This window comes from Squalius cephalus (genome assembly GCF_949319135.1).
Source record: "Squalius cephalus genome assembly, chromosome: 7".
Classification (NCBI taxonomy): domain Eukaryota; kingdom Metazoa; phylum Chordata; class Actinopteri; order Cypriniformes; family Leuciscidae; genus Squalius; species Squalius cephalus.
Window position 1 is genome coordinate 37792889 of NC_137128.1, and position 26100 is coordinate 37818988.

General features: G+C 38.0%; 1 protein-coding gene across 3 annotated transcripts in view; it reads left to right on the plus strand.

Annotated features, from left to right (window-relative positions):
- The first annotated feature begins 3525 nt into the window (after positions 1-3525).
- itgb1b (integrin, beta 1b) overlaps positions 3526-26100 on the plus strand; it is a 38460-nt gene continuing 15885 nt past the window's right edge. The window contains exons 1-16 of one of the 3 annotated variants that reach the window (XM_079875350.1): positions 3526-3969; positions 11167-11224; positions 12471-12556; positions 14756-14975; positions 15141-15311; positions 15431-15669; positions 16368-16523; positions 16622-16717; positions 16838-16927; positions 17171-17311; positions 18619-18821; positions 18911-19149; positions 19780-20002; positions 20080-20312; positions 20419-20585; positions 23465-24844. In XM_079875350.1, the coding sequence (XP_079731476.1) occupies positions 11167-11224; positions 12471-12556; positions 14756-14975; positions 15141-15311; positions 15431-15669; positions 16368-16523; positions 16622-16717; positions 16838-16927; positions 17171-17311; positions 18619-18821; positions 18911-19149; positions 19780-20002; positions 20080-20312; positions 20419-20585; positions 23465-23530 (2388 nt within the window). In that variant the 5' untranslated portion in view covers positions 3526-3969 and the 3' untranslated portion in view covers positions 23531-24844. Of the gene's footprint in view, positions 3970-11166; positions 11225-12470; positions 12557-14755; positions 14976-15140; positions 15312-15430; positions 15670-16367; positions 16524-16621; positions 16718-16837; positions 16928-17170; positions 17312-18618; positions 18822-18910; positions 19150-19779; positions 20003-20079; positions 20313-20418; positions 20586-22182; positions 22318-23464; positions 24845-26100 lie in introns of those variants that run through there. The other 2 variants (XM_079875348.1, XM_079875349.1) reach the window with 2 other exon arrangements.

Sequence of the window (26100 nt, forward strand, 5' to 3'; positions counted from 1 at the left end):
CAATTAATATTTCATAGGACAACTTGCCCCAAACTGGCCTTTTGAAATATAAAACAGAAAGCAGCTGAAGTGTTTAGTTAAATTACAACTTCAAGTTAATGTTGACCCTTGTCTTAAGCCTGTGCCAGTGTGGTTTAATTGTGTTCACTTGTTTAGTTTGGTGAACAGATTTCACAAAAAGCATTCAAATTTAAAACATAATCACTCTTGGAGAAAATACACATTTGTGCAATTGAATTTTTGTCTCAAATACTTAAAATCACTTGAATATAGACTTTTTTGACAACTCTGTGTGACAACTTGTCCCGTCTTCTTTCAGACATGCTGTCTCCTCTCTTCTGCCATTAGATGGCGCTGCTCTATAAATTAAACGGGGCTGTTGTTTATTTATTTGTTTATTTTATTTCATTCTTTATTTGACAGGGACAATGGTCAGTAAGAAAAAACTACCCCAGAATTAGCTACAAAGCTAAATTTCATCTGCTGTCCCTGGGTAGGAGAGTACCAAATCACATTGTATGCCAAAAGATCATTATACGTATACGATAAAATCCCCCCACAAATGAAAAATATATACGACATATAGTCCATCACATAACAATAAAAACTGCAATCCAAAGTAACGTTACTACCGAATATCTACTATTATACATAGCCTACTACAAGACATCACACAATGTTACAAATTCAATCCCCCAAAATTATAAAAACAAAACAAAACACAACTCTCTTTAACCACATTGACTCCTCTTTAACCACATTTTCAAATGTAGGCCTAACTTAAACTGTGCAAAAGTAGGACACGGTCTAATATTAATTGGTAAAGGATTCCAGTTAACAGCTCTTACAGATAAAGCTGTTCGACCAAGCTGTTCTTTATCGTTGACACTAGAGGGCATATACTCTCCATTTCCGAAACTAAACGTCCCAGATCCAAGTACAATCCACATGAAGTTTTGTGCAGTGAGTGGACCCTTACAGTCTATGAGTGGAACTAGGCAGAACCGTGATAACACGGTTTTGTTTTGAACGTTCGTTGTGTTGTCGTCATTGGTAACACGGTTGCTTAAAAGGTGTGGTTTCACATCCAACCGCTGCTTCAGCACTTCTGCATATGAACCACTGAGTTCACTGTGTGTGTGTGTGTGTGTGTGTGTGTGTGTGTGTGTGTGTTTGCACGTTAGTTCACTACTAAAAATATGTGACCACTGTGCCACTTCCTGTGCTGCCACAGATAAACCTCACAAACCCAGATCAAACAGCTGACATGAGATGAGGTAATTTATTTAGCCTTTAATTCTCCATTTATATGTTTCAAACAAACAAAAACACTCAAAGAAAACAGCACCCACTCAGGCAGCACAATTCCTCATACTGTTACTTGCATAATATTAATTCTCTGTGATGCATAAGCTCTTTCTGAATGCAGCTCAGCTACACTGGGTGAGCACTGGAATAGGATCTCATTCCAGTTAACCTTCATCATTGTCCGTCTGTAAACACTGGCTCATATGGTTGACATATTTCTTTCCACTAACAGTCAAACTCTTAGTAGGCCTACACCATCATGTCTATCCATAGAATGACTGTCATTTCTCCTCCTCTCCTCTCCTTTCTTATTATTTTTCCCTCTCTCCCCCCTCTCTCAGGAATGTCCTAAATGTGAACTGCTCCTCAACATCAAGCCAGATGAAGTCCAGTCATTCCACAGCTATTTTTAGAGTAAATTGGCAACCTCCCTGTCAAAGATGTTTAAAAAACACAAAATCTCTTGTTATGCAAAGTTGGATAATAAAAATATTAAAAATTAAAATATGATTTTAAAATATTTGTTTCAGCTTTGACCTTGTGGGGACATTTTTTGGTCCCCATATAAAAACAGCTTATAAATCATACAAAATTATATTTTTCTTAAAATGTAAAATTGCTAAACGTTTTCTGTGTCTATATAGGCAATAGAAAATATCATTAACCTGATAAAAAAATCAATAAAAGTCTATGCAATGTCTTCACTAATATAGTGAAACAAGTGTGTGTGTGTGTGTGTGTGTGTGTGTGTGTGTGTGTGTGTGTGTGTGTGTGTGTGTGTGTGTGTGTGTGTGTGTGTGTGTGTGTGTGTGTGTGTGTGTGTGTGTGTGTGTGTGTGTGTGTGTGTGTGCGTGCGTGTGTGTTCATGATTTTCTATCCCGGTGGGGACTTCAACCTGAATGCACACAGACTCATGGGGACTCATGTCACAGTGGGGACCTAAATAGAGGTCCCCATGGGTAAACAAGCTTATAAATCATACAGAATGAGTTTTTTTGAAAATGTAAAAATGCAGAAAGTTTTGTGTGATGGGTAGGTTTAGGGGTTAGTGTAAGGCGATAGAATATACAGTTTGTACAGTATAAAAACCATTAAGTCTATGGAGAGTCCCCACAAAGATAGTGTGTGTGTGTGTGTGTGTGTGTGTGTGTGTGTGTGTGTGTGTGTGTGTGTGTGTGTGTGTGTGTGTGTGTGTGTGTGTGTGCGCGTGTGTTTATTAAGGTATTTTCAAATCATATTTGAATTTCAGTTCCACAAGAGACTTAAAGGACATTGATGTAAAGTTCCTCAGTGAACTATGGCTACAGGAAATGCTTTGTGGTTCATATTTTCACACCATCAGGTGCTGCAAAGGCAGATAGCAGTTTACCACAGCAGTCACCCTTATAATGAGAGTTTCCTCTTTTTTTCTTCTTCTTCTTCTTCTTCTTCTTCTTTTTTTTTTTTTTTTATTAAGGCATTAGGCTGATTTCCCCCGTTTGCTCATTTTTAATCTCAATACAATTGGATTAGTCAGTAAGACATTCAAATATAGTTGCTCATCAGTGCTTGGACAGTTTTCTTGACTAAAGTTATTTTTTCTCAGTATATGAGTTCTTAATCACTGGTGGTGAGTAATGACGTCTAATCAGTCCATCTTATTTGGACACACCGGAAATAAAACTGTCTAGACCAGGTGTCACCAACCCTGCTCCTGGAGGGCTACAGTCCTGCAGATTTCAGCTCCAACCCCAATCAAACACACCTGGACCAGCTAATCAAGCTGTTCAGGGTTGCTTGATAATTACAGGCAGGTGTGTTGGAACAGGGTTGGACCTAAAGTCTGCAGGACAGTAGCCCTCCAGGAGCAGGGTTGGTGACACCTGGTCTAGACTCTCTCGCTCTGGCTGATAATTGAACAGCAATAAAACCGAGTTGAACTGGATTTGTACATTAAAAAAAGTAAACAAAGGAGCTCTCTGTCTGTGAAACCTTGAGCAAAACCTTGATACGACCATAATCATTCAGATTTGAGAAAAACTATTGTATTATGAGACAGAGAACGTTCTAACGTTTTTACAGTCTATGGTTCTAACACGGTATTAAATGCTGGATCACTCGAGGCGTTTCCCATAGCATCCAGTAAAAAGGGGTGGGAAAAGTCTGTAGCTGAACAGACAAAATGAGCCAGTGTAAACCGGGTTATGAGCTTATTGATTCAAAAGAGTCGAATCACTTAGATGAATCATTTGAATCAGAATTCTCTCCACAGTTTGGTCGCAGTGTGGATGGGGTGTTAAAGCATTATCATTATTTCCTGTGGGCGGAGGAAGGAGAGGCTGCCACTGCAAACCCAACCCATCTCACAGTGAGTCAACCGAACACACATTACCCCCCATCCGGACCGAGGACACGCCGAGTGTGGAAGGGCGAGCTGGACTCTCTGCCCACATTTAGTCTTTTATTTCCCTCAATATCCATGATTTGTTTGTTGTAGGCAAAGGAATTGCGTGTTTTAGTACTTTGCAACCAGCTGTTGATTCAAAGTGCCCCACGGAAACAAAGACTCCACGGACGGACGGGCAACTGGACCAAACGCCGTCGGAGGGTTATTTCCATAACAAATGTGGTTTTAAAAGAGCGTGTGAAAGATTGAAGAATCGCCGGGGAACACGTGTTAAGGTAAGGGTCACCAAAATACTTTTTCAAAGAACTTTGGTTTAGGGCCGTTTGTTGAACGGGGTACTTGTAACTGCCTTTAGATAGCCTAACAATGAGCTTTAGGGTTCGATCTGGAAAAGGATCTTTGGGTCACGAACTTTGGGTGGGGATCCTGTCCCATCCATTTCACTTCAAAGGACAGACGTGGATCTGCCCCAAACGTGTTACAAAGATCACATGCAAACAATGTCCCCTCAGGCTGTATTTTCCAAGACGTCTGTTATCTTTGATCTATTTGTTGCGTCTTATGTGTCCCCAACATCTGTTGCAAGTCTTCTGCTAGCCTGAGAGAATCGCGTCGGGTCCGAGGGGGGCTGTGGGGGTGTTAACTTCCCCATAAACAATGCTTTATTTGGTAGTTGCTTGTGTAAATATGCCTGGCTGGAAGTCGAAATGATGTGGCCGTTTTTGCGTGAGTCATGGTCCTCTTTAGGACATGCTGAACACATTAGACCACCTATGATCTGTGAATCATATAATTGAGTTTCATAGCGCATCGGCTGGGAGAAGTTTGGCATTCTTACAGCACCAGAAATAAATATGACTGCGGTTATGTGATGAAAAGTATCATGCTCGTCCATTGTGATGTTTTAGGAGAAACTGAATCATGGCATTATAGACATGGACAGATCTGTGGAATGCTAACGGGCCAATTTTACATGGAAAGATCCCACAGCGGATCTGCATTAACTCTCACATCCAACCCAACATATTTGGGTCACGTGATCGCGTGGAAGAATGTTATATTTTTTGCCGGATGTCTTAAAGTTGCACTCACACAGTCATTTTTTTCTCACTAAAATGTTTCCCATATAAAAGAAATGAAGAGTGCTTTTGATGTATATTTTAAAGTTATGTTCACTTACATTAAATCAAGATTCCAGCCTAATAAAAGCTGCTTTATTGTACTTAAAGCGGGTCGCCTCAACGGGGCAACGTCACGTGACCAGTTAAATTATTTTGCTCTTTAATTATTCTTGGCTAACTGTAAATAGCACATTCCTGCAGTGGCATTGGTAACTGAAAACTGTTTCATGATGCTGCATTGATGTCATTTTGCAGATGACACAAAACAGATTACTCTTAATTGTAACGTAGAAACATGCAACTGTCGACTAGCAAGCAAAATAAAAATAAATAGAGTGCACCTTTTAATTCAATTCATATTAATTTATAGCACTTTTTACAATGCATAAAGCAGCTTTACAGAACAAATGCATGTTTTGACGTTACAATTAAGTGTAATCTGTTATCAAGAGTAATCTGTAAGTACTCTACATGTAGGTGACTGCTAAAGTTCTGACTGTATTTTTGAACTGGTGTAGTTTTATAAAGTTTGAAATGTGTCTCTTACCTGTATTTGGAGACTTGGCTCTTTTTTCGTCACACTCAACTACATCAATTTCGGCGTACGAATAAGCTACTATCGAATGAACGATCCCGTGTTATGCGATTTGCATGAATGAATATAAGAGTAGCCTATAATATATATATTTTAAATCACCCATAAATTTGTTTTTGCAGGGTGGAATGTCTGCTTGCATATCCTGACAGAACCTACTCTTGTAGAAAATGGTAGTCTGCCAAAAATGCTATTGTTTCTACAGCTGTTGTTGTTACAATAAAATTGGGAATTTAGTGTCAGACTCAACAAAACAAAAAAAGTGACAAAATCCAAAGCTTAGTACACTGTTTCAAGGGAGGTCCATATTTATTATGGTTTAATAGTAACAGTAGCCTAATATCGAAGCTGTGGTTGCAATATCAGTTATTTGGAATTTGGAATGGCTAAAATAAAAAAATTACAACGAATGTAAAATGTTGTCGACATAAAAAATTTAAATGGGTAGGAATTGCAGAGTACCAACTCTATACAAAGATTTATAAAACCATGTGAGGGAAGACTGAATGGTAAATTTTTTAAGGACATATTTAGGATATATTTTTTTCCTGTGTGTTTGTACATGTGTGCGCACGTTTGTGTCTTGGCAGTGCTCTGTTAACAGCAATGTTTTTCACTGTGAGAGATAAGAAAGGGGTTGGATCTGAATATACAGTACAAGGGGAACAGGATAAAGAGTCTGTGTTTGAATCATACAGCTTTAATGAATTAAAGACTGTTTATTTATAAGATCCACCAAGTGCTGAATGTCAGCATGAATTGAAAATGCATCTATTTTCTAAATGCATGTTATATTGTGAAAGACTTATTTATGTATGTTTCTTTCTTTTCCCCCTTTTTTAAATTTTTCCTGACCTTGTAACTTGTTAAATGTCATAACTGGATTTTCCGGTGAAAATGACACTTTGTTTAGTCCAATTAAAACTGCCCCTGCCACCAGCTCATTTGCCATTTCAAAATTCAGTTAACAACCGATGTCTGTCTCCCTACCTTTTTCTTTTTCAATAACCTGTTATTACACTTGGATGTACGTCATGATATGGAAAAAATGTTGCTCAATCCAGAATCAAAATTTCCTGATAATTTGCTCACCTCTGTGTCATCCAAGATGTTCATGTCTGTCTTTCTTCAGTCGAAAAGAAATTAAGGTTCATGAGGAAAACATTCCAGGTTTTTTCTCCATATAGTGGACTTCAATGGGGACTGGGTCTGTACTTCTGCCACGTCACGTGTGACCTTTCCAACGTGATCACGTAATGCATGAAGAGGATGCGAATCGCAGAGCCAGTGGAAGACGAGCATTTGTGGTTAAAAAGTATATAAAGTTTTTAAAAAAAAAATTGTGAAAATGACAGCCCTTATTCCACGGCTGGGATCTTGTAGAGCCCTTTGAAGCTGCATTGAAACTGCAATTTGGACCTTCAACCCATTGGTTTCTGTTAAAGTAAACTATATAGAGAGAAATCCTGGAATGTTTTCCTCAAAAACCTTAATTTCTTTTCGACTGAAGAAAGAAAGACATGAACATCTTGGATGACATGGGGGTGAGTTAATTCTGGAGTGAACTAATCCTTTGATGTGGGTGTTCAGGGTCAGCCATTGTATTTGGCACCTATATACTGTAAGCAGGCTGGCATCATGTAACCTGCCATTGCAGATATGACAGTCAAAGTTCAGTGTTGGTCATAAAGGTGAGTGTAGAGACTGAGTCAGATTGTTTGATTCTGATATGTATCCAGACTGTTGCTTTGACTCACTTCCTGTCGCCTCAACTGTTATGACAAATTAACAATGAGACAAAATGGGGGCAGGGCAGCCAGGCATTGAAAACAAATTGGTCATTATAATCTAAAGGGCCCAGAGCTAGACTTTTCTAAAAGTGCTAAGAGAGTTGCATCTGCTGTAATAGTTACAGCTTACTGTGAAGAGGAAGCGGACATTATATTAAAATCTAGTTTAAAGCTAAAGTCTGTTATTTCTTCTACAGTGAACAGCATTATAAATGGATGAAGTTTGTTAAGATGTACTTTTATTTTGGCGTAAGAACGCCATGGCTAGAAAGTTTAAAGCAGTTTAAAAAGCTTGAAGTTTGAAAGTTTTAAGATTGAAAGAGTTTTGAGTTTGAAGTAGTTTTAAAAGCTACAAACCTGAGCGTTTTAAGGATGGATGGATGGATGGATGGATGGATAGATGCTCAATGAGTTACATGCAGAATGAATATATATACTTTAGAGTTGGGGTTTAGAACAAAATCGCTTCTCACACACTCCTCTGTCTGCCATTGTTCTGATAGAGAAGGCCCCGCCCAAAACTCACACCATTGGTTGATCTAGAAGCTGATATGACTGGCTGATCAAATGTTCTGATAATCTTTTCATTTAATGGTATATCAACATATGAATGCCTTTCTTAGGATATTTGAAATTGACACTGTACCTTTAAAGTATTAGGAAGGCCTTTACTGCAGTGTGAGTCTGCGTCACTTGTGAAGGTGGAGTTTCCCCAGTCTGTCTGCCGGTCACCGTCTGAGGTAAATGATCGTCCATCACTCAGCAATGTGCGTGTGATGGAGGGGGTTGGCAGGGTGAGGCAGTTTAATTAAGGAAATGGCCGTCCTGCTGTGGAGGGTTAATGGCCGCTCTGTGTGCATGTTTGTCGGGACAGTTACTTAAATAATCAAGTAGTGGATAACCCAGAACAGCCATTTAAGAATTCCTGTTTAAAAGCATCATAAAGCTGAGAGACAATTTTAAAGTTCCAACTGAGAGGCATACAGTTTTGCCACATCTTTATGTGTTTGTATTAGTGATGCTTGCAGTCTGTATTGAATGTGATGCAATTAAAAAAAAAAGAAGTAAAAATTAATCTTATGATCTGGTTCTTTGTAGTGAATCAAAAACAGTGTAATCTGATTCCCAAATTACGGTTCTTGAATCAAGTTCTTTTAATGAATAGTTCAAAAGACAATTCAATCAATTAATTCAAATTTAATCTGAACTGAATCTATCAGAGTGGTTACTGAATGAGTAGCTTTGTTTTTAATACGGACTGAAAATAATACGTTTTCAGTCTGTTCATATTTCTCTCTTCCCATAACGTTTGTGCTATTGACATGTATTTGTGCCTCACTTTCAATTGTAATTGGAAGATCGTTTATGCACACTTTTAATTTTATCTAATCAACTAAACATTGCCAAGAGAATGTGTGCTTGAAGCAGAACTGTGATCTGATTGGTGTCTGGTTGATGTGGGCGGAGCTTTGGAACATTAAGTATCAAAGACGCTCCAGGCAGCTGAATGAATGTTTATCACACACACACACACACACTAAATTTACATCTAGAAACACCCAGACCTCAGGGCTGCATTTTCAAGGCCTTGACACACAACACAGCCTTGGGGAAGGCAGACAAGGCTGAATTGAGAACTGTCTCTGTCTCTCCCACACACATACTCTCTGAAGATAGTGTTACACAGAACCACTGAGAATAAAACGGCAGGCTAAAGAACCAGCTGTCTCGCAGCTCAATCTGCCTCTGCGCCAGCGAGACTTATGAATGAGGATCTGTCAAATACATGACCAATGAAGTCACTTGGAGTACATTGTGCATTGAGGAGCTTATTTTTGAAATTGAGTCTACTATGATGTCACTGGGTTTGAGATAAAAGAGCTCAAAGATATTTTTAAATATTATTATTATTATTATTACAGGTATTCAAAGACAGGTTTTCAGTGGATGCTTTAGTTCATGAACACGTGTGTTAGTGGACTTGATTGAAAGCTGATTGGTTTCTGTAAACCTACACTACAATTAAACAATTTAAGCTTAGTAGGATTTTTTTGAAGGAAATTAAATCTTTTATTTATCGCATTAAATTGATCAAAAGTGACATTACAGACTTACACATTTTAAAGAAATGTGGTTCTTTTAAACTTTCTATCTATCAAAGAGTACTGAAAAAATGTATTGACGTTTCCACAAAAATATCAAGCAGCACAACGGTTTTCATCATTGATGGTGATAAAAATATCAGCACTTTAGAATGTTTTCTGAAGGTTCATGTGACACTGAAGACTGGAGTATTAGTAGCTGAAAATTTAGCTTTGAAACCTGATTGGTTGATGTGTGGATATTATAAAGATATATCTCACAACAATCAATGAATCACTCTGAAGCTCAGATGTTTCTTTAGAAGGAATAACCTGGAAATGATGCTCTGACACACCAGTGATGTGTTCAGGAAGGAACTTCCCATGCCTGAGTCAGCAGAGGAGACTGATGTTTCACGTATTGTGTCCTTGAACACTTAAAGTGATATTCAGTTTTATTTTCAGATCTGAAATGGATGCCTTTGGCCTGTATTTGTACACACAAACTCTCACTCTTTTTCTTTCTCTCCCTATTTCAGTTTCAATTGTGTGCTTTAGAGAAATGTTTAGATATATGCCATCATGGGACAAAGATAAATCACTCACTGTCCTTCATGGTCTCTCTCTCTCTCTCTCTCTCTCTCTCTCTCTCTCTCTCTCTCTCTCTCTCTCTCTCTCTCTCTCTCTCTCTCTCTCTCTCTCTCTCTCTCTCTCTCTCTCTCTCTCTCTCTCTCTCTCTCTCTCTCTCTCTCTCTCTCTCTCTCTCTCTCTCTCTCTCTCTCACATACACACCTTGGATTCTTTGGTCTAAATGAAAGAAGCACTGTTTGCTTATCTTCAAGTGTTCACAGGTCGTGTGTGTGTGTGGGGATAGAGTAACGGTTAAGTCTACTGCAGTTCACTCACCCGTTTAGTCTCAACAGCAGACATTCTTCTGCTTTAAACAAAGAAATATGAGTCTTGTCACACATCTTCTGCTTCAAAACCACTGGAGTTTTGTTAGATTTGCCTCTGCTGTGTGTGTATTTCTTATGCTGGATTGTGAAAAGTATCCCACCTGTGACTGAAGTGTTTTTTAGGACATCAAGTAACGCTATTGTTTATTTGTACTCTCCGCCATGCCTAAAAAGGCCAAATCAGCATCTTTGGCACTGGTGTCTGTACATTTGATAGATTGAGGCTAACAGACCTCCTCCTCTTTGTTTCATCAGCGGGGTGTTTTTTTGGAAGAGCAGATCCATCGTCTTACCAAATATGGGAGTAGAGTCTCTCTCTCTTTTCCTGGATGTCTGTCCGTGCTTGTCTGGCTTCGTTCTGTGTGTTTCATTGCTCACTGTTTCAACAATAACTAGGTTTTTTACTTGCTTTGTAATATTTGACTTCTCAGTATGTGATTGTAAACCGTTAACTTAAGAGTGTTGTGGTGGGATTGTCCTTGTAAAACAGTCAGTTTAGATCTAAGAAAGTGTCTGCTAAATGAAGAAGAATCTGTTTTTGCAGTTCTGTGCAAACTGTGTTGGAATTCTTTACTGAGATCATGCATTTGTGCTAGGAGAAACAGGAAGTGACCTTGTAACACTCGGCCTACACATTGAGAAGTCATACATGCATAGGCACACCCTTCCTCTAAGTTTTAATGTTTTCACTTCTATTGGTTTTGTCAAAAAGACTTCATATTTAATTAAATTGTTAATATTTATTAATCGTTGTTGTTATTACATATTAAAATATTTCATTGGTGTGTGTATATGTTGTTATTATTATTAATAATATTATTATTAATAGTTATATATTATTATTATTATTATTATTATTATTAATAAAAAAATTGTATGTCAAAGAAATATAATGGAAATCAATGTGTTTTCCTGGGTGCTGTTTTCAGATGGACGTGAGGCTGCTCCTGATTTCAGTTCTTCTTGGACTCAGCAGGGCACAACAAGGTAAGAACTTATGATTTCAAATGCATCAGATATACAGTAGGGTTTGAAAGTCTGAGGCCACTAGTGAATATGCTTCTTTTGTGCAATTTGTTTAATTTTTTTTTTTAAGGTTTTTTTTTTAAAATAATTTTTTTATTCAACCTGAGTTGTGGAATTTTCAATTTTAAAATATTGATAATCTGAAAATTGTTCCTTTTAACTGATGTATAATGATATCATAAGAATTTGCTGTCAAAAGCTGGGTGTGGGTTTCAGTGCTGTTTTTGATGTTGCCCTCACCTCATGTTAATCACTGAAGTTAACAAAAAGTAAACATAAAAAGTACTTATGTTAACATTATCACCCTCTGTGAATTTTTTTTGGCTGAAATACAATGCGTCAAAAAATGTCGCAAGACATGCTCCAAAATATGATTAGGTTTATTGTGAAAATCTGCGAATTGATTCTTTTGTTTCTGCAACAATAAGAAAAAAATCCCTGCAAAATCCTGGAGGGCATGTTGTCTTGAGTTTCAGTGGAAGCATAATAATACCAAATCTTAATTATTTCTCTTTCATTTTGTCATGTTTTGTTTTCATTAAAAACATTTTTTTAAATAAGCTGTTTTCCTTTAAATTAAAGTGTAATTAAAAAAAAATGAAATAGGCTAAATCACTTTTTCAGTGTGGTCTCAGGCTTTCGGCCCCTCTGTATCAGTATGCAATCATGCGTGTAGAAGCAGCCTGACGTTTTGAGTGATTTTTGTGGAAGCTCCTCTCACACACCAGACCAGAACCTGATCAAATTATTGCAATGCTGTCCAGGTCATCTGTTAGACATTTGCAATGATTTTCATTCCAGGAATATCTCAAATATGGCTGCACTGTGGAATCCAAGAAAAGAAATGGAGAACTTCACAGCTTTAATTCAGAATGATAGGAAGGCGGGATATATATCATCTTTATCTAGCGATCTGCTACAGTTCTGCATGGTTTATTCTGGGAGCACTGGCCTCGTGGATTGCATTATGTCTTTAGGGAAGGCAGTAAGGATGCCATCATTAATACAGTTCACATGACCTCCCCACAGCATATGGCCAACATCTTTGCGTCTATTTTAAAATGACAGTCTCGTGAGAGAGAATCATGTTGCGTATGGTTGACCACAGTGTTGGTTATTAAATGCTCTTTGCTTTGGATTGCCTGTGTTAGTGGTGGGAGGGTATTGCGAGTGATGATGATGGATGTTTGTGCTCTTGTGTGTGCAGATGGTAACGAATGCACCAAGGCCTCGGCCCAGTCCTGTGGCGAATGCATTCAGGCCGGAGAAAAGTGCGGCTGGTGTACAGACGAGGTGAGTTCAGGCGAAACCATTAAAGAAGGAAATGGCTGCTTTTGCAACGATGTGCATTTAAGGGGGAAAAAAAACGTTATTAGGGAAACTATTTCCTCTGTGGTCAGATTATTTGTTTATCCAAGTCTGTAGAGGACATCCCGTGATTCTACCAACAATTCTGTGCTGAAAACCTAAACTTGTTTTTGGGAGAGCGAAGTATCCAAAGGATTCAGCGTTCTGAAATTTTTATGGGTGACATCACCTCCTGTCCCACCTTTATTCGCCTGTGGTTGATTATTACCCGGAGATTCTTGAGTCATTTCAATGGATCTTGAGCACATACTACCCTTTAGTTAGTGTTCATGAGTCAGCGTCCTGTGTAATTATGTCTGTTTCTGACATGTGGAGCGGATTATGGCAGGACAGGAAGCACCAATCATCTCACACTACATTAGAGAAACCGGAAGTGTACTATCACTAAACTGCATGTAATGCAGGGTGGGGGGTTTGAGCTTTGTAAGGAATGTGCCCCCTCTTAATTGTTTCAACAGACATACTGCACATCCTCATCCTGACTAGCCCAACATGGCAACATTGGCTCAACCAATGGCTTGAGTTTGTGGCGTGAATATCTTTTTGTCTGACCTATATTTGAAAACAATATTTATAGTACTAATTTGTTATCAGCAATTCCATTTGGTGGCATTTGTGGTTCACAGTTCACATTAATATAGCCATAGACAGTTTTAATCACAGAGAAAAAGGTGTTCCAGTTTACAAGTTGAAAAATTCACAATGAAAATTTAGAGACTGGACATCTTGTAAGAATTTCAATTGAATATAGTGAAATTTAAACTGTCCCTATTATGCTAATTTAAAGATTCCTAATTTTGTATTTTAGGCCTCATGCAACAGGTTTGCATGCATCCTAGGTCAAAAAACACTTGTATTTGGCTACACCTAACCTGGATTTTGGTCGATCGTATCACAAGTAGATTATGTAGACACATTTTTAACCTGTCTCTTTTGTCCACTTTTAACCACTTCTGTCCTGATTTCTTCAAGAGGAGGGTCTATCTGTGAGTAAATGTATGGGCTTTTTCAGAACTTTCGATCTAATAGTCGAAATAAGCTCACACAATTTACATATGTATGCACTGAAGACGACAAAAAACACACGAAGAGCAGCAGCTTTAATTTCTGCTCTGACAGCCGCAAGACCAGCCGAACGCTGAGAATGCGTGTTAGAAATCAGGAATGGTGAGAGAACATTGTGCCTGGTACATTTTTCCTCTTCAAGCTTAACTTTCTAGCGCGCTCCCCATAATGATTACGCATTAGTTCAGTAGGCGGAGAGTAGGCGGCCCTTTGTGGCTTTTCGAACGCATTCGACCAAATGAGCGTCTACACTATGAAAGCGATCCAGACTAATGTTTTTCGACTACCTCCGGAGTTAAAAGTTACCCCGGTAACTCAGATGGCCCAGTGTGTTGTGATTGGTCTACTGCTTACGGCACGTGTTGGAAACGAAATGTATTACCATATCTAAGTTTCAGCTCCGGAGGCTTCCTCAGCTCTAGTATACATTGTGATATAAACATAATGATGGCATTGGTTTTACCCAGTCTATGGTTTTACCAGATAAAAATTACAGTGTTAGAGTCCTCATCCTTAGGACGCGCATGCAAAGGGCGTTTTGCTTTCACAACACAGAAAACAGCATCTTATAGAGATGTCGACAACATGAACTAAACTCTTCCAGGCCTCAGCTACAACTATAGTGTTTGAGGACTTGTGAAAGTAGTAGCCAATAAGATCATATGCTGGCATTATGCAAATGTGTTACAAACCTACGTAGATTTGAGCAGGAATTGAGACTGGAATTACTGACGACTCGTTTTCAGGCAGTTAACTCCATTGTGCACTTTGATCTTTGAATATCGTTTACATTCACAAACATCTATTATGTATTACACTGCACGAAAGGTAATTTCCCAAAAAAGCATAATAATGCTTTCTATGAAATTTAACACATTAACAAGCAAGGATATATTGTCCCAAAAGAACGCAATTCTCTTTAAAAGTCCACTCAAAACCACTTCATCTTTTTGTAGGGTTAAGTAATACTGGTGCTTGAGCCATCTGATACTATTTTTGTTTGATTGTAATCTCTGTCTATTTTCTTCTTTCATTTTATTCCCTCGCCTCTTTCTGCAGAGCTTTCTGAAACAGGGTGAGCAGAAATCCACACGCTGTGATGAGATTGATGCTCTGATTAAGAAGGGCTGTTCTAATGCCAGCATAGAAAATCCTCGGGGGGGCGTTACAGTCGACAAAAACAAACCTGTAACAAACCGCACAAAGGATGGAGTGAAACTGAAGCCAGACCAGATCACCCAGATTCAGCCACAGAAACTCACCCTAGACCTCCGATCAGGTACCGGTTACTCCCACCGCAACTCCTGGAACACTTAAATGATTTAGGTCATCACCTAATAAAGTTGGATGTCATGTGAAGTGATGGTCTCCTTCTAGAAGTGATCATTTCACTCCCCTGGAAAGCTTCAGTCTAATCCCATGATCTTCTCTCATTCCAACCCAGGTGAAGCTCAGACATTCTCTCTGAAATTCAAGAGGGCTGAGGATTATCCCATAGATCTCTACTACCTGATGGATCTCAGCTACTCTATGAAAGACGATTTGGAGAATGTCAAAAACCTGGGAACCCACCTGATGAAAAAAATGCAAACAATCACATCTGACTTCAGGATTGGTAAGGAACCCCAGAGGATCCATACTGGATTTGTCTTTAATTGTATTATTGAAGTGCAATGTTAATTATGCTGCTAATTTCATTACACTTTTCCTTTTAATGTTTGTTAATGCTTCTAGGATTTGGCTCTTTTGTGGAGAAAACTGTCATGCCGTACATCAGCACGACACCAGCCAAGCTGCTGAACCCCTGTACATCAGACCAGAACTGCACCAGTCCGTTCAGCTATAAAAATGTGCTGAGTTTGACTGAGGACGGATCTCAGTTTAATACCCTTGTCAGCAGACAGCAGATCTCAGGAAACCTGGACTCACCAGAGGGAGGGTTCGATGCCATCATGCAAGTGGCTGTCTGCGCGGTTTGTCATTTTTATTTTATTAACTTAATAATAAAATTATATCTATTTATATTATAACTGTGATACATTTGTCAGGACTATTTGATGAATAGAAAGTGCAAAAGAACAGCATTTATTTCAAATAGAAATCTTTTGTGACATTATAAATGTCTTTACTGTAATTTTTGGTCAAAATAATGCATCCTTGCCGAATAAAAGTATGTTTTTTTTTTTTTAAATGGTAGTGCATCACAGTTTATACAAAAATATTAAGCAGCAAAAACTGTTTTCTACCTCGATAATAATAAAAAATATTTCTTGATCACCAAATCAGCATATTAAAAGGATTTCTGAAGGATCATGTGACACTGAAGACTGGAGTAATGATGCTGAAAATTCAACTTTGCCATCACAGGAATTAATTACATTTTAAAATATAAATATAAAATATAAATACGTTTTAAATTGTAATATTATTTCACAGTATTACTGTTTTAACTGTATTTTCCATCAAATAAATGCAGCAATTTCAATTCAATTTTTCAATGTTTAATTTGTATTTATTGTTTTATTGTACTGTAACCAAGAGTCCACTGTCTACTGGATAGGTGTGTCTATGTAACTAATCTAAAGTCAAACTAAAGTAAAGTAGCTTCTAACCCTTCTGAATTGTCAGATTTTGGAAATGAAGTTTATGCTTCCACTTGATTGTGTATCAGAATCAGATTGGCTGGAGGAATGTTACCCGTCTGCTTGTGTTTTCCACGGATGCTGGATTTCACTTTGCTGGAGACGGAAAACTGGGCGGCATCGTGCTTCCTAATGATGGGAAATGTCATCTGCAGAATGACATGTACACCATGAGCCATTACTATGTAAGTGTGTGTGACACCAATGTGAGTCATCACTGTTCTGGATTATCCTCCATGAATATATGAGAAGACGTCTCATTCTTTTAATCTGTTCCTTTTAGGACTATCCATCTATTGCACATCTCGTTCAAAAATTAAGCGAAAACAACATTCAGACCATTTTTGCAGTAACTGAAGAGTTCCAGCCTGTTTACCAGGTAAGAAAAGCAGTCTTTTTTGTCTACAACAATTGGCAAGTCAGATCCTATAACACTCTTGGAAATAAAATACTGCATGGGGAAAAAAACCTGGATAAACTGTTTTTGTTTCATTTACAGGAGCTGAAAAACCTCATTCCAAAGTCAGCTGTGGGCACGCTAACCTCCGACTCCAACAATGTGATTGACCTCATTATTGATGCATATAATGTGAGTAGATCACAGGAACTGAGGCTAAAATTCAATTTAGTACATTCTTTTAGTTAATTTTGCTTTTTGTTTGTTTGTTTTTTGCCAAATTTCTGCAACATTACATTTTTAATGGGGCGGGAAGCATCAAAGCATCTTGAATTCAAAATACATTGATTGAAAGACTATGCTGCATGTGTTAAATTGTTTTAATATTATATTTTCTTAAATGAAATATAGATTTCTTAAATCTGTCTTTCTCAGTCTCTGTCCTCTGAGGTCATTCTGGAGAACAGCAGGCTGCCCGATGGTGTGTCCATCTCCTACATCTCCCACTGCAAGGATGGAGTGATTGAAAAGGGAGAAAATGGGAGGAAGTGCTCCAACATCTCCATTGGGGATGAGGTCAGAATAATTTCCTCCAGTTAAAAACTTAACGCAGTTGCATCTTTCATTTTTTGGCGTTTGGTACTTCCCATTGGGTACAATTCCCTAAATTCAAACCATCCCAAGTCAGACAAGCTTTAAGGCCAGTTTACACCAACAATGATAGTTATAAAAATAGCTGTAGCTATACTGTAGAGAAAGTTCTGTTATTTTATGTTGTCTGAACCTATTACGCTGTTTTACATTTTCAACTTGTTTTTTTGGTTGTGTAATGTTGTAGCCTGGTTAAAACCAGACCATTCTCAGTAGTAACTGAGTTATGGTCTGGCAAAGCTTCATTAATAACGCATTTCCAAAGGGGCGTCACCAACGGATGTCGCTCAAATGCCTCTGGGCGCAATTGGATGGACCTAAAACCAATCAGAGCGATCGTCATCGTGTAAAGACATATGCTGCATCCCAATTCGCCTAAGTTACACTACGCCATAAAAGTATGTACTCTTTTTGTGAAGAAAAGGTATTTACTTTGAATGTGTAGCAAAAAAGTAGGCAAGCTTTGGGACATACTACTTCGTCATCTTTATCGGACGGATCTGTCGCGTGCATCCTGTCACGTAAAATGCCCTGTCAATCATCTTGTCACAGTTAAAATCCTCTATTAAATCTAATTTAATTTCCTACCATTTTGGAGAGAAATGTAGTAGCATGTTCATCTGCCAGTGGGTCTTTCATGGAGACTGTCCTCATGTGTTTGCAATTTGAATATAATAATGCATTTGATTTAAAAGTTGGTGCTTCACCAACGGGCGTCGCTCAAATGCCTCTGGACGCAATTGGATAGACCTAAAACCAATCAGAGCGATAGTCATTGTGTAAAGCCCGCCTCAACGTTTCTGATTGGTGCCGCGATTTCGACGGATTAGAAATGGGCTTGAATGAGCTCTTTGCCAGACTACTTGCAGAGCAAATCTAAATTTGCCAGAAGTTGTCTGGGTTTTCCCAGGCTAGTAATGTGGTTTAAGCAAGAAAATGTCTGTAAAGTTACAAAGCACAAATTCATTGAATAACTTTAGTTATTCAATTGACTTCCATATCAACATAGAATTAGAACGATTATTAAAATGTTATAGTTGTCATGGTTATTGTCCTTGGTGTGAACGAGTCATTACAGAACATTTTTAGCTGCTATTTATCTTTAAAGAAATTAAAGTATGCACTATGTAGCAACGTGATTTAAAAACTACAAAGACTGCGAATAAAAATCAAGGCAAATTTTCAAAAATGCGTATTTTGCTCACTGGTAGCTCTTCATCTTTGTGTCATAGGTGAAGTTTGAGGTAGCGATCACGGCTAAAGGTTGTCCATCTAATGGTAAGTCAGAGACGATAAAGATCAAACCGCTGGGCTTCACTGAGGAGGTGGAGATCGTCCTCAACTTCATCTGTGAATGTGAGTGTCACAAAGATGGAATCCCAAACAGCCCATCGTGTCACTTCGGCAACGGTACCCTGGAGTGTGGAGCATGCAGGTGAGTTATATACTGGCACTGATGGTATCATCCATTAAAATCCTCAACACTGGCAGCACTGATATCTATCTACTTCTGCTTATATTCAGGTGCAATGATGGACGTATCGGCAGGAATTGTGAATGTAGCAAAGACGAGGTGAGAACAGAAGATCTAGACGCAAACTGCCGCATGGATAACGGCACCGACATCTGCAGCAACAATGGAGACTGCGTTTGTGGAACGTGCGAGTGCAAAAAAAGAGACAACCCAGAGGAGAGATACAGCGGAAAGTTCTGCGAGTGCGACAACTTCAACTGCGACCGATCCAACAACAAGCTCTGTGGAGGTACGACTACGTTGTTTTTGTTTTTTTTTGTCTGTCCTGGGATACGCAAAATAAAAACAACTGCTTGTTTAACTAAAACTAAAAACATTTTCATTACTTGAAATACAATTAATGTTCACTTAAATAAATAGGGATGCACCGATATGAACATTTTGGCCGATAATTCTTAATATTTAAAAGCCGATAAATCTAAAACCAAATTTTTTTATAATTTTTGAGAGCCTGATTATAAAAACAAAAGTCTCACCAATAAAAGCCATGGCCCAAGCACACAATTATAATGTTCTCGTTATAATTTTAAGTAGCCTATATGAAAGATTTGCGCTGCACATGTTCCACTTAACTGTATTTTTCTTTTTGAAGTGATTCAAATCATGTTTTAAGCAATTCAAAACCATCATGGCGAACAGTGCGCATCTGAAGTGTCTCAGCTGTAGGAAATATTCCATTATTTTTCGGCTTTAACATATTGGCCAATTTTCTTATCGGACCGATAACATTAAAATTAACGTATATTGGCCGATATATTGTGCATCCATAGAACTTAAGAAGGGTGACATATGTAGGGTAACAGTAAATGATAAAACAGATGACAAGTTACAAACTAAAAGTGTTTCTTTATCTTTTCAGGTCACGGTCGTTGTGAATGCCGAAAGTGTATTTGTGACGCTAACTACACCGGTAGTGCGTGCGACTGTTCTCTGGACACCTCCACCTGTCTGGCCAGTAACAAACAGATCTGTAACGGCCGGGGCACCTGCGAGTGTGGCGTGTGTAAATGTACAGACTCAAAGTTTCAGGGTCAGACCTGTGAAATCTGCCCAACCTGCCCTGGAGTTTGTACTGAGCACAAGTAAGTAATTAACAGAACACTTGCTCAAACAAGCAGCTAGCAGCACTAAATATAATCGCCTGTGTTTTTCCTCACAGGGATTGCGTCCAGTGCCGAGCGTTTGCTACTGGTGACAAGAAAGACACGTGTGAGAAAGAATGCATGGGCTTCCACCTTATAGTAGTAAAGATGAAGAATGATCTTCCTCAGCCCCACGACCAGCCCTACATCAATCACTGCAAAGAGCGCGATGCTAATGACTGCTGGTTCTTCTTCTCCTACGCTACCAAGAACGACAGCACCGTTGAGGTCCACGTGGCCGAGGAACTTGGTACGTGCTGGATGAAATAAGTACCAGTAGGCCATGATTTACTTTTTTTTTAACTTAACTAGTTATTTACCTTGTGTCCCATAATGCTTTGTGTCTGTGTTGACAGAGTGTCCCTCTGGCCCTGACATCATCCCCATCGTAGCGGGTGTGGTCGCAGGGATTGTTCTGATTGGTTTAGCGCTTCTGCTCATCTGGAAGCTGCTCATGATTATTCACGATCGCAGAGAGTTCGCCAAGTTCGAGAAAGAGAAGATGAATGCCAAGTGGGACACGGTATGTTTCTCTAATTTACATTACGCTTCATTTTCAAGTATCCGTTTAAAGTTATATTCATTCAATCATATCATATGTAGCCACTTCATTGGACTAGAGAAAGCTGTAGCTGCAGCTAGGTGTAATGGGATGTTTGGTCTCATTGTGTGGGGTGTGGCCTTTCTGGCACCAGGGGAGTCCACTGCTGCCACCTGCTGGTCATTGATAGTATTGCAGTGAATGACTCCTACACAATATTGCAGCAATAGACCTTATTCACAGCAGCGCCATCTTTGATTTTTAATGGGAATGAAAGCGAGGCTGTGAGGGACAGACATGCATCTCTTCAATGGGCTGTACTGTTATTTAATGTGTTTTTGGATGGTTCAACTCATGAAACACTGGAAAAATATATTTCCAAGAGATTTCAGTAAACAAAAAACTCCCGACAATATAAGCTGTGGAAAATTGTAAGTAATCTAGGATACAGCTTTTTACAGCGGATGCTATTGGAAACATGGCAAGTCTATCCCTCACAGCCTCATTTTCATACATGTCATGGCGCTGCTCTGAATACGGTCTGAAGACACAGGAAGATGGGCTTGTGCTTTCAGTACATTCTTTTCATTTTTCAAAATGCATACAGGTCTATTTAAAGCGTAGTGCATCAAAAAGTTTGTCAATGTTATTACTTGTATAGTCATTTGTCTTTCATTTAGTGGTAGAATTATCAGTTGGAGGTCTTGTATATTATATTAACCCTTAAAAAATAAAAGGTTGCATATGTGTTTTATGTTTTGTATCATATTTGATACATCGGGCTTTTATGGCCCATATAATGAGAATATGGAGCTCGCATTTGAGGAGGAAAAAAAATTTGTTTTGGTGCAGATGTTATTTATATGGCCAAAATTATGATGAAGTTCTAATAGCTTGCTCTAAAGCTAAATCAGTGAGATCTTTATAACTAAATACCAGACTACTTGCATAAAATGCATATACGTATCCGTTGTCTTGTCATTCTATATCTCCCAATAATGCATCTTATTTTTAAATATTTAATTATATTTAAATGCTTAGTTTTATGACCAATGCTCTGTAGTTGTAATTGTGAGATGCACAAATAAATGTTCCTCAAAAGCCTGATGTATCATATTTGAGACACGTAATTTGTGTATCATCCTGATGTGTATATATATGTATATGAAATGAAGAAAATTATTTTATTTTTTTTTACATAATTTCTTCCCTAAATAATGTATGGATAATCAAGTAAACCTAAGTTGCTTCAGTCCATTGAATGATCATCTTCAAATATTACTAATATAAGTTATACTTATGTGTACTTCATAAAAATAATTCAAGATTTCACAGAAAAAAGGAATTTGTACCACAATCTGAATGTGGACATTTTTAGAATGACATTTTATTTGCTAAAAAAAGTATGTATAAATTAGAGGCTTTATATGACATTGGCACTGAACTGGTCAAAACTGCCTGCTCTTCTGCTTTGTTTTCTTTCTTCAGTTCTGTTTTTCTCATTCTATTCTATTCTATTTTGTTTTGTTTTTCCTTTCTGCCTTTCTCTCTCCAAACCTTTTCTTCTTGTCAAATCTAGCAAGAGAACCCCATTTACAAGAGCCCCATTAATAAGTTCCAGAATCCAAGTTATGGAAATAAGGGCGTCACACTCTGAGTCTGTACTCTTCTCAGCTGCTTGCATGGGCTTTTTCTCCCTCTTTCGGTCACTTTAACAACAACCTCAGACCCGTGTATAATATGGACGGCTTGTAAATTGTCAATTGCAGTTATTTAATCTAATTCACTAATTATTTGGACATGCCTTTGCCACAATGTGAATGTGTGTTATTTACTGATTGTAATTGTATGACTTTCATCTGTGGAATACGCAACCTTGAACTCACAGTCTTACAGGTTCGGAACGACAAAGAAATGATGATAGAAAAATAATTTTTGGGTGAACTTTTGATGCTTAAAGGAATAGTTCGCCCAAAAATAAAGATTTACTCATCTTCGTCAGAACAGATTTTGAGAAATTTGCAGTGAGTGTGCGCTGTCAGAATGAGAGCTCAAACAGTTAATAAAAAAATGCCTTACAGTGACTTTGCTGATTTTCAACCTGCTTTCTATTGTTACAATGTCAGTAGTATATGTAAATGAACAATGTTTACTCGCATTTATTTGTCAGCAAAAGTCCACTGGTTGATGCAAAATGCCACTGATTGTGAAAACTACAGATTATACTTCCGCATTTTTGTATCCCGCCCACGGACAGTCGGGTCGACAGAGAGTTATTGACAGAACAGTTCTTGAACAATTCTTGCACACATGTACGATACAAGCCGACACCGTGACCGTTATGACTAAAAGTTTTTTATTTGACTCTGTATCCATAGCAGACTGTTAGGAGTGGCCTTGGATGGCAACGTTCTCTCTGGTTGCACCTATCTCAGTTGTTCGCCTTTCTACTGTATAGGCAGCCATGTTTTATTGAAAGCCCATTTTGCCAACAGTGAAATTCCTCTTTAATAATTGATTTGTTTCTTACAAACACGTGTCATGTGGATTACTTGTAGATTCTGTTGTATTTCTGAGGATGAGTATATTTTCATTTTTGGGTGAACTATTCCTTCAAAGAGCATAATACAAAACATTTCCAATACTAAACAAACATTTTACATTGCTGCATATACAAAATGACTGCAAATACAGTGTTTGTGTTTGATTGTGTGCCTTTTGTAATGCTTGCTGGTGTTATTATACATATATTTTTTTTTCAACCAAAGTTTACTATTTTTGCTGTGAAGTGTCCTAACCTGGCAACTGTGTAGATATATTCATGGTTGATCTAACTATGGTCTCTTTATGTTGGTCTCCAGGGTGAGAACCCCATTTACAAGAGTGCTGTGACGACGGTGGTCAACCCTAAATATGAGGGCAAGTAATGGACGAATCTGTCCATCTCCAAGCAACACTGTATGCAGAACAATTCAAGAGGAACGGAAGTGTTGAATTTCACTTTATTTTCTTTCTTTTTGTTTTTAAATCACCTTTTGGCTGTGCATTTGCCACTGTTCAATATAATCAATTAACCTGTTTCTATGCATTGTTTTGGAACTGTACAGTATGTATAAACTTTTTTTTATGCAATCTTAGACCATTTAAATTTTCATCAATGTTTCTGATTTTTAGCCACAGGTCTGCCTTGTTTTCCCTGAATGTTAAAACCAGTCGTGTTGGGTTAGATGACAGGGGTTTTGTACGTATAGATGTGGTCAAGTATGCTTTAAGAATGTTATTCACAAAGACACAATAACCAGACCCACCTGCTTCAGTCCAGCAACTAGTTGAACATTGGAGTCAGTTTGTGTCTTATGTTGGTACAGGAAACTTTCTGAACCTGTGGATGGAGTGTCCTGTCACTGGTATAGTAGGTAGCTGTAGCGGACCACTGCTGTTTGTACACATGGTGCTTTTAATGTAGACGCATATGTCGTCTGCATAATTCTGGGAAATTTGAGTCCAGTCTATAATATTTAGGTCTATGTGACTATGGATCTTTGTGCTCACATCGCCTTTCTTTGGTCTGCGAATCAGATGGTTTAGTGATCTTTTTATTGTGCACATTAATGAATCCAATAGGACAGATTAGTATCTTTTTAATTGTCACAATATAATTGACAACATTTCATCTGTTAAGTGTTTGATTTAAATGCCTTTGACTTGGCAATATCTGAGTTTGAAAGATGTTAGAGGGACATTTTCATCTTTGTCTGTGAATGGAACAATCAAATTTATTATTAATATTATTGAAAACATAAGTGTAAAGTCATATGAAAAGATCTTCAGGTTTTATATTTGTTTTAAGAACGAGGAAATGTAATCTCAGGTCCCGAATTTCTCTCTTTCACTGATGCCAAATATTTACGTCTACTGTGCAAGACCTATATTTTATTGTTTCTGTTAGTCTCCATAAGTGGACTTGCTTCACATCTGCTTTTGTAATTTAATTTGTCCTTTTTAACAAAATCATTGTTCATAAATAAGCCTAACTGCTCAAATTATTGTTTGTAAAGATCAGTGTTATACGAAAGATTACGGTTTTTTTTCACTGGTGTTTTTTTATCTTTTAAAGCTTTTAAAAGCTTGATCACGTTACACAATTTGCATTTTAAAGTGCCTTTTCTTTTTTTGCATCATGCCCTCTGTTTTTTGTTTCTAGGAGTTATTTATTAAAATAAAGAACCTAAAACACTGGACTGCATTGTTATCCGTGTGTGTTTGTGGGTCAGCATGGTTATAATGGAATGTAAAGTCTTTATACACAGCCTGTCCAAAAAAAGGATTTAAATAGGAAAATGCTGACTGGGTCATTACTGCAGTGATTATTATGTTTCTAGCATGTTATATGTTTGGCAACAACACTCCTAACCCTAATTGATGGAGTGTGTAGCTTTTCATTTCTAGGAAAACACATCATGGCCATATTCATCAGGCTCAAATTGGGAAGGAATGGTTGGGAAGGAGCATGGATAATAATTTTCAAACATGAACTGGCACCAGACCTTAAATTAATAGAAAGTATTTGGTATTTGCAGTAGTAGACTTTATGAGTGCTTGACTCTTTCATTGTCAAAATTGATGCACCTCTTGACACAACATTTGTTTCCATCAAGATGTGCTTACATTTTTGGTCAAACACAGCCAATGTGTTGTTTTCCCAATGATCTTTATTGCACAACTAATAGTGTTTGAGGGTTCTCTCGTCACTGCTACATATAATGATTGGTTTACAGAATAAACTGCACTTTGTTTGATTTTATAGAAGTGTAGGGGTTAAAGGTTGCAATATTCAGAAAACAACTATGCAAGGCATGCATTAAATGCTAAAAAATATGTGATAACCAATAACCATGTTCTGATTAAACATTTGTGATGCATTATGAAAAATATTTTATATTAAATGGCACCTATTATGCCCCTTTTCACAATATGTAAAATAAGTCTTTGATGTCCTCAGAGTGTGTATGTGAAGTTTTGGCTCAAAATACCCAACAGATCATTTTTTACAGCATGTTTAAATTGTCACTTTTAGGGGCTGACGTTTTAGTGTGTATCCCTTTAAATGCAAATGAGCTGCTGCTGCCGGACAGGGGGCGGAGCCTCACGAGCTCGCGCTTCAGTGTCAGGACCACAATCTCATCTCATCTCACGGAATGATGATATGAAAACCGAATCTCTCAGTAGCCGTGTTCATTTCGACCAGGAGTCCGACAATAATGCCCTCAGAGCCAGATAATATATGCTGTATGGAGATAGAACAGGTATAGTTTAGTTCAATTACGGTTAAAACTTATTTTTCATCTTGCTTATCCACTAACATGCCTGTTTTAGCGGACCGCGTCCGAATGATGGCCAAACATTTACTGATGAGTTTTATGAACTTTATTGTACATCGTACAAAAGATGAAGCATCAGTTTTACTCCAGAAAATCACTGTAAGAGCTGAATAAAC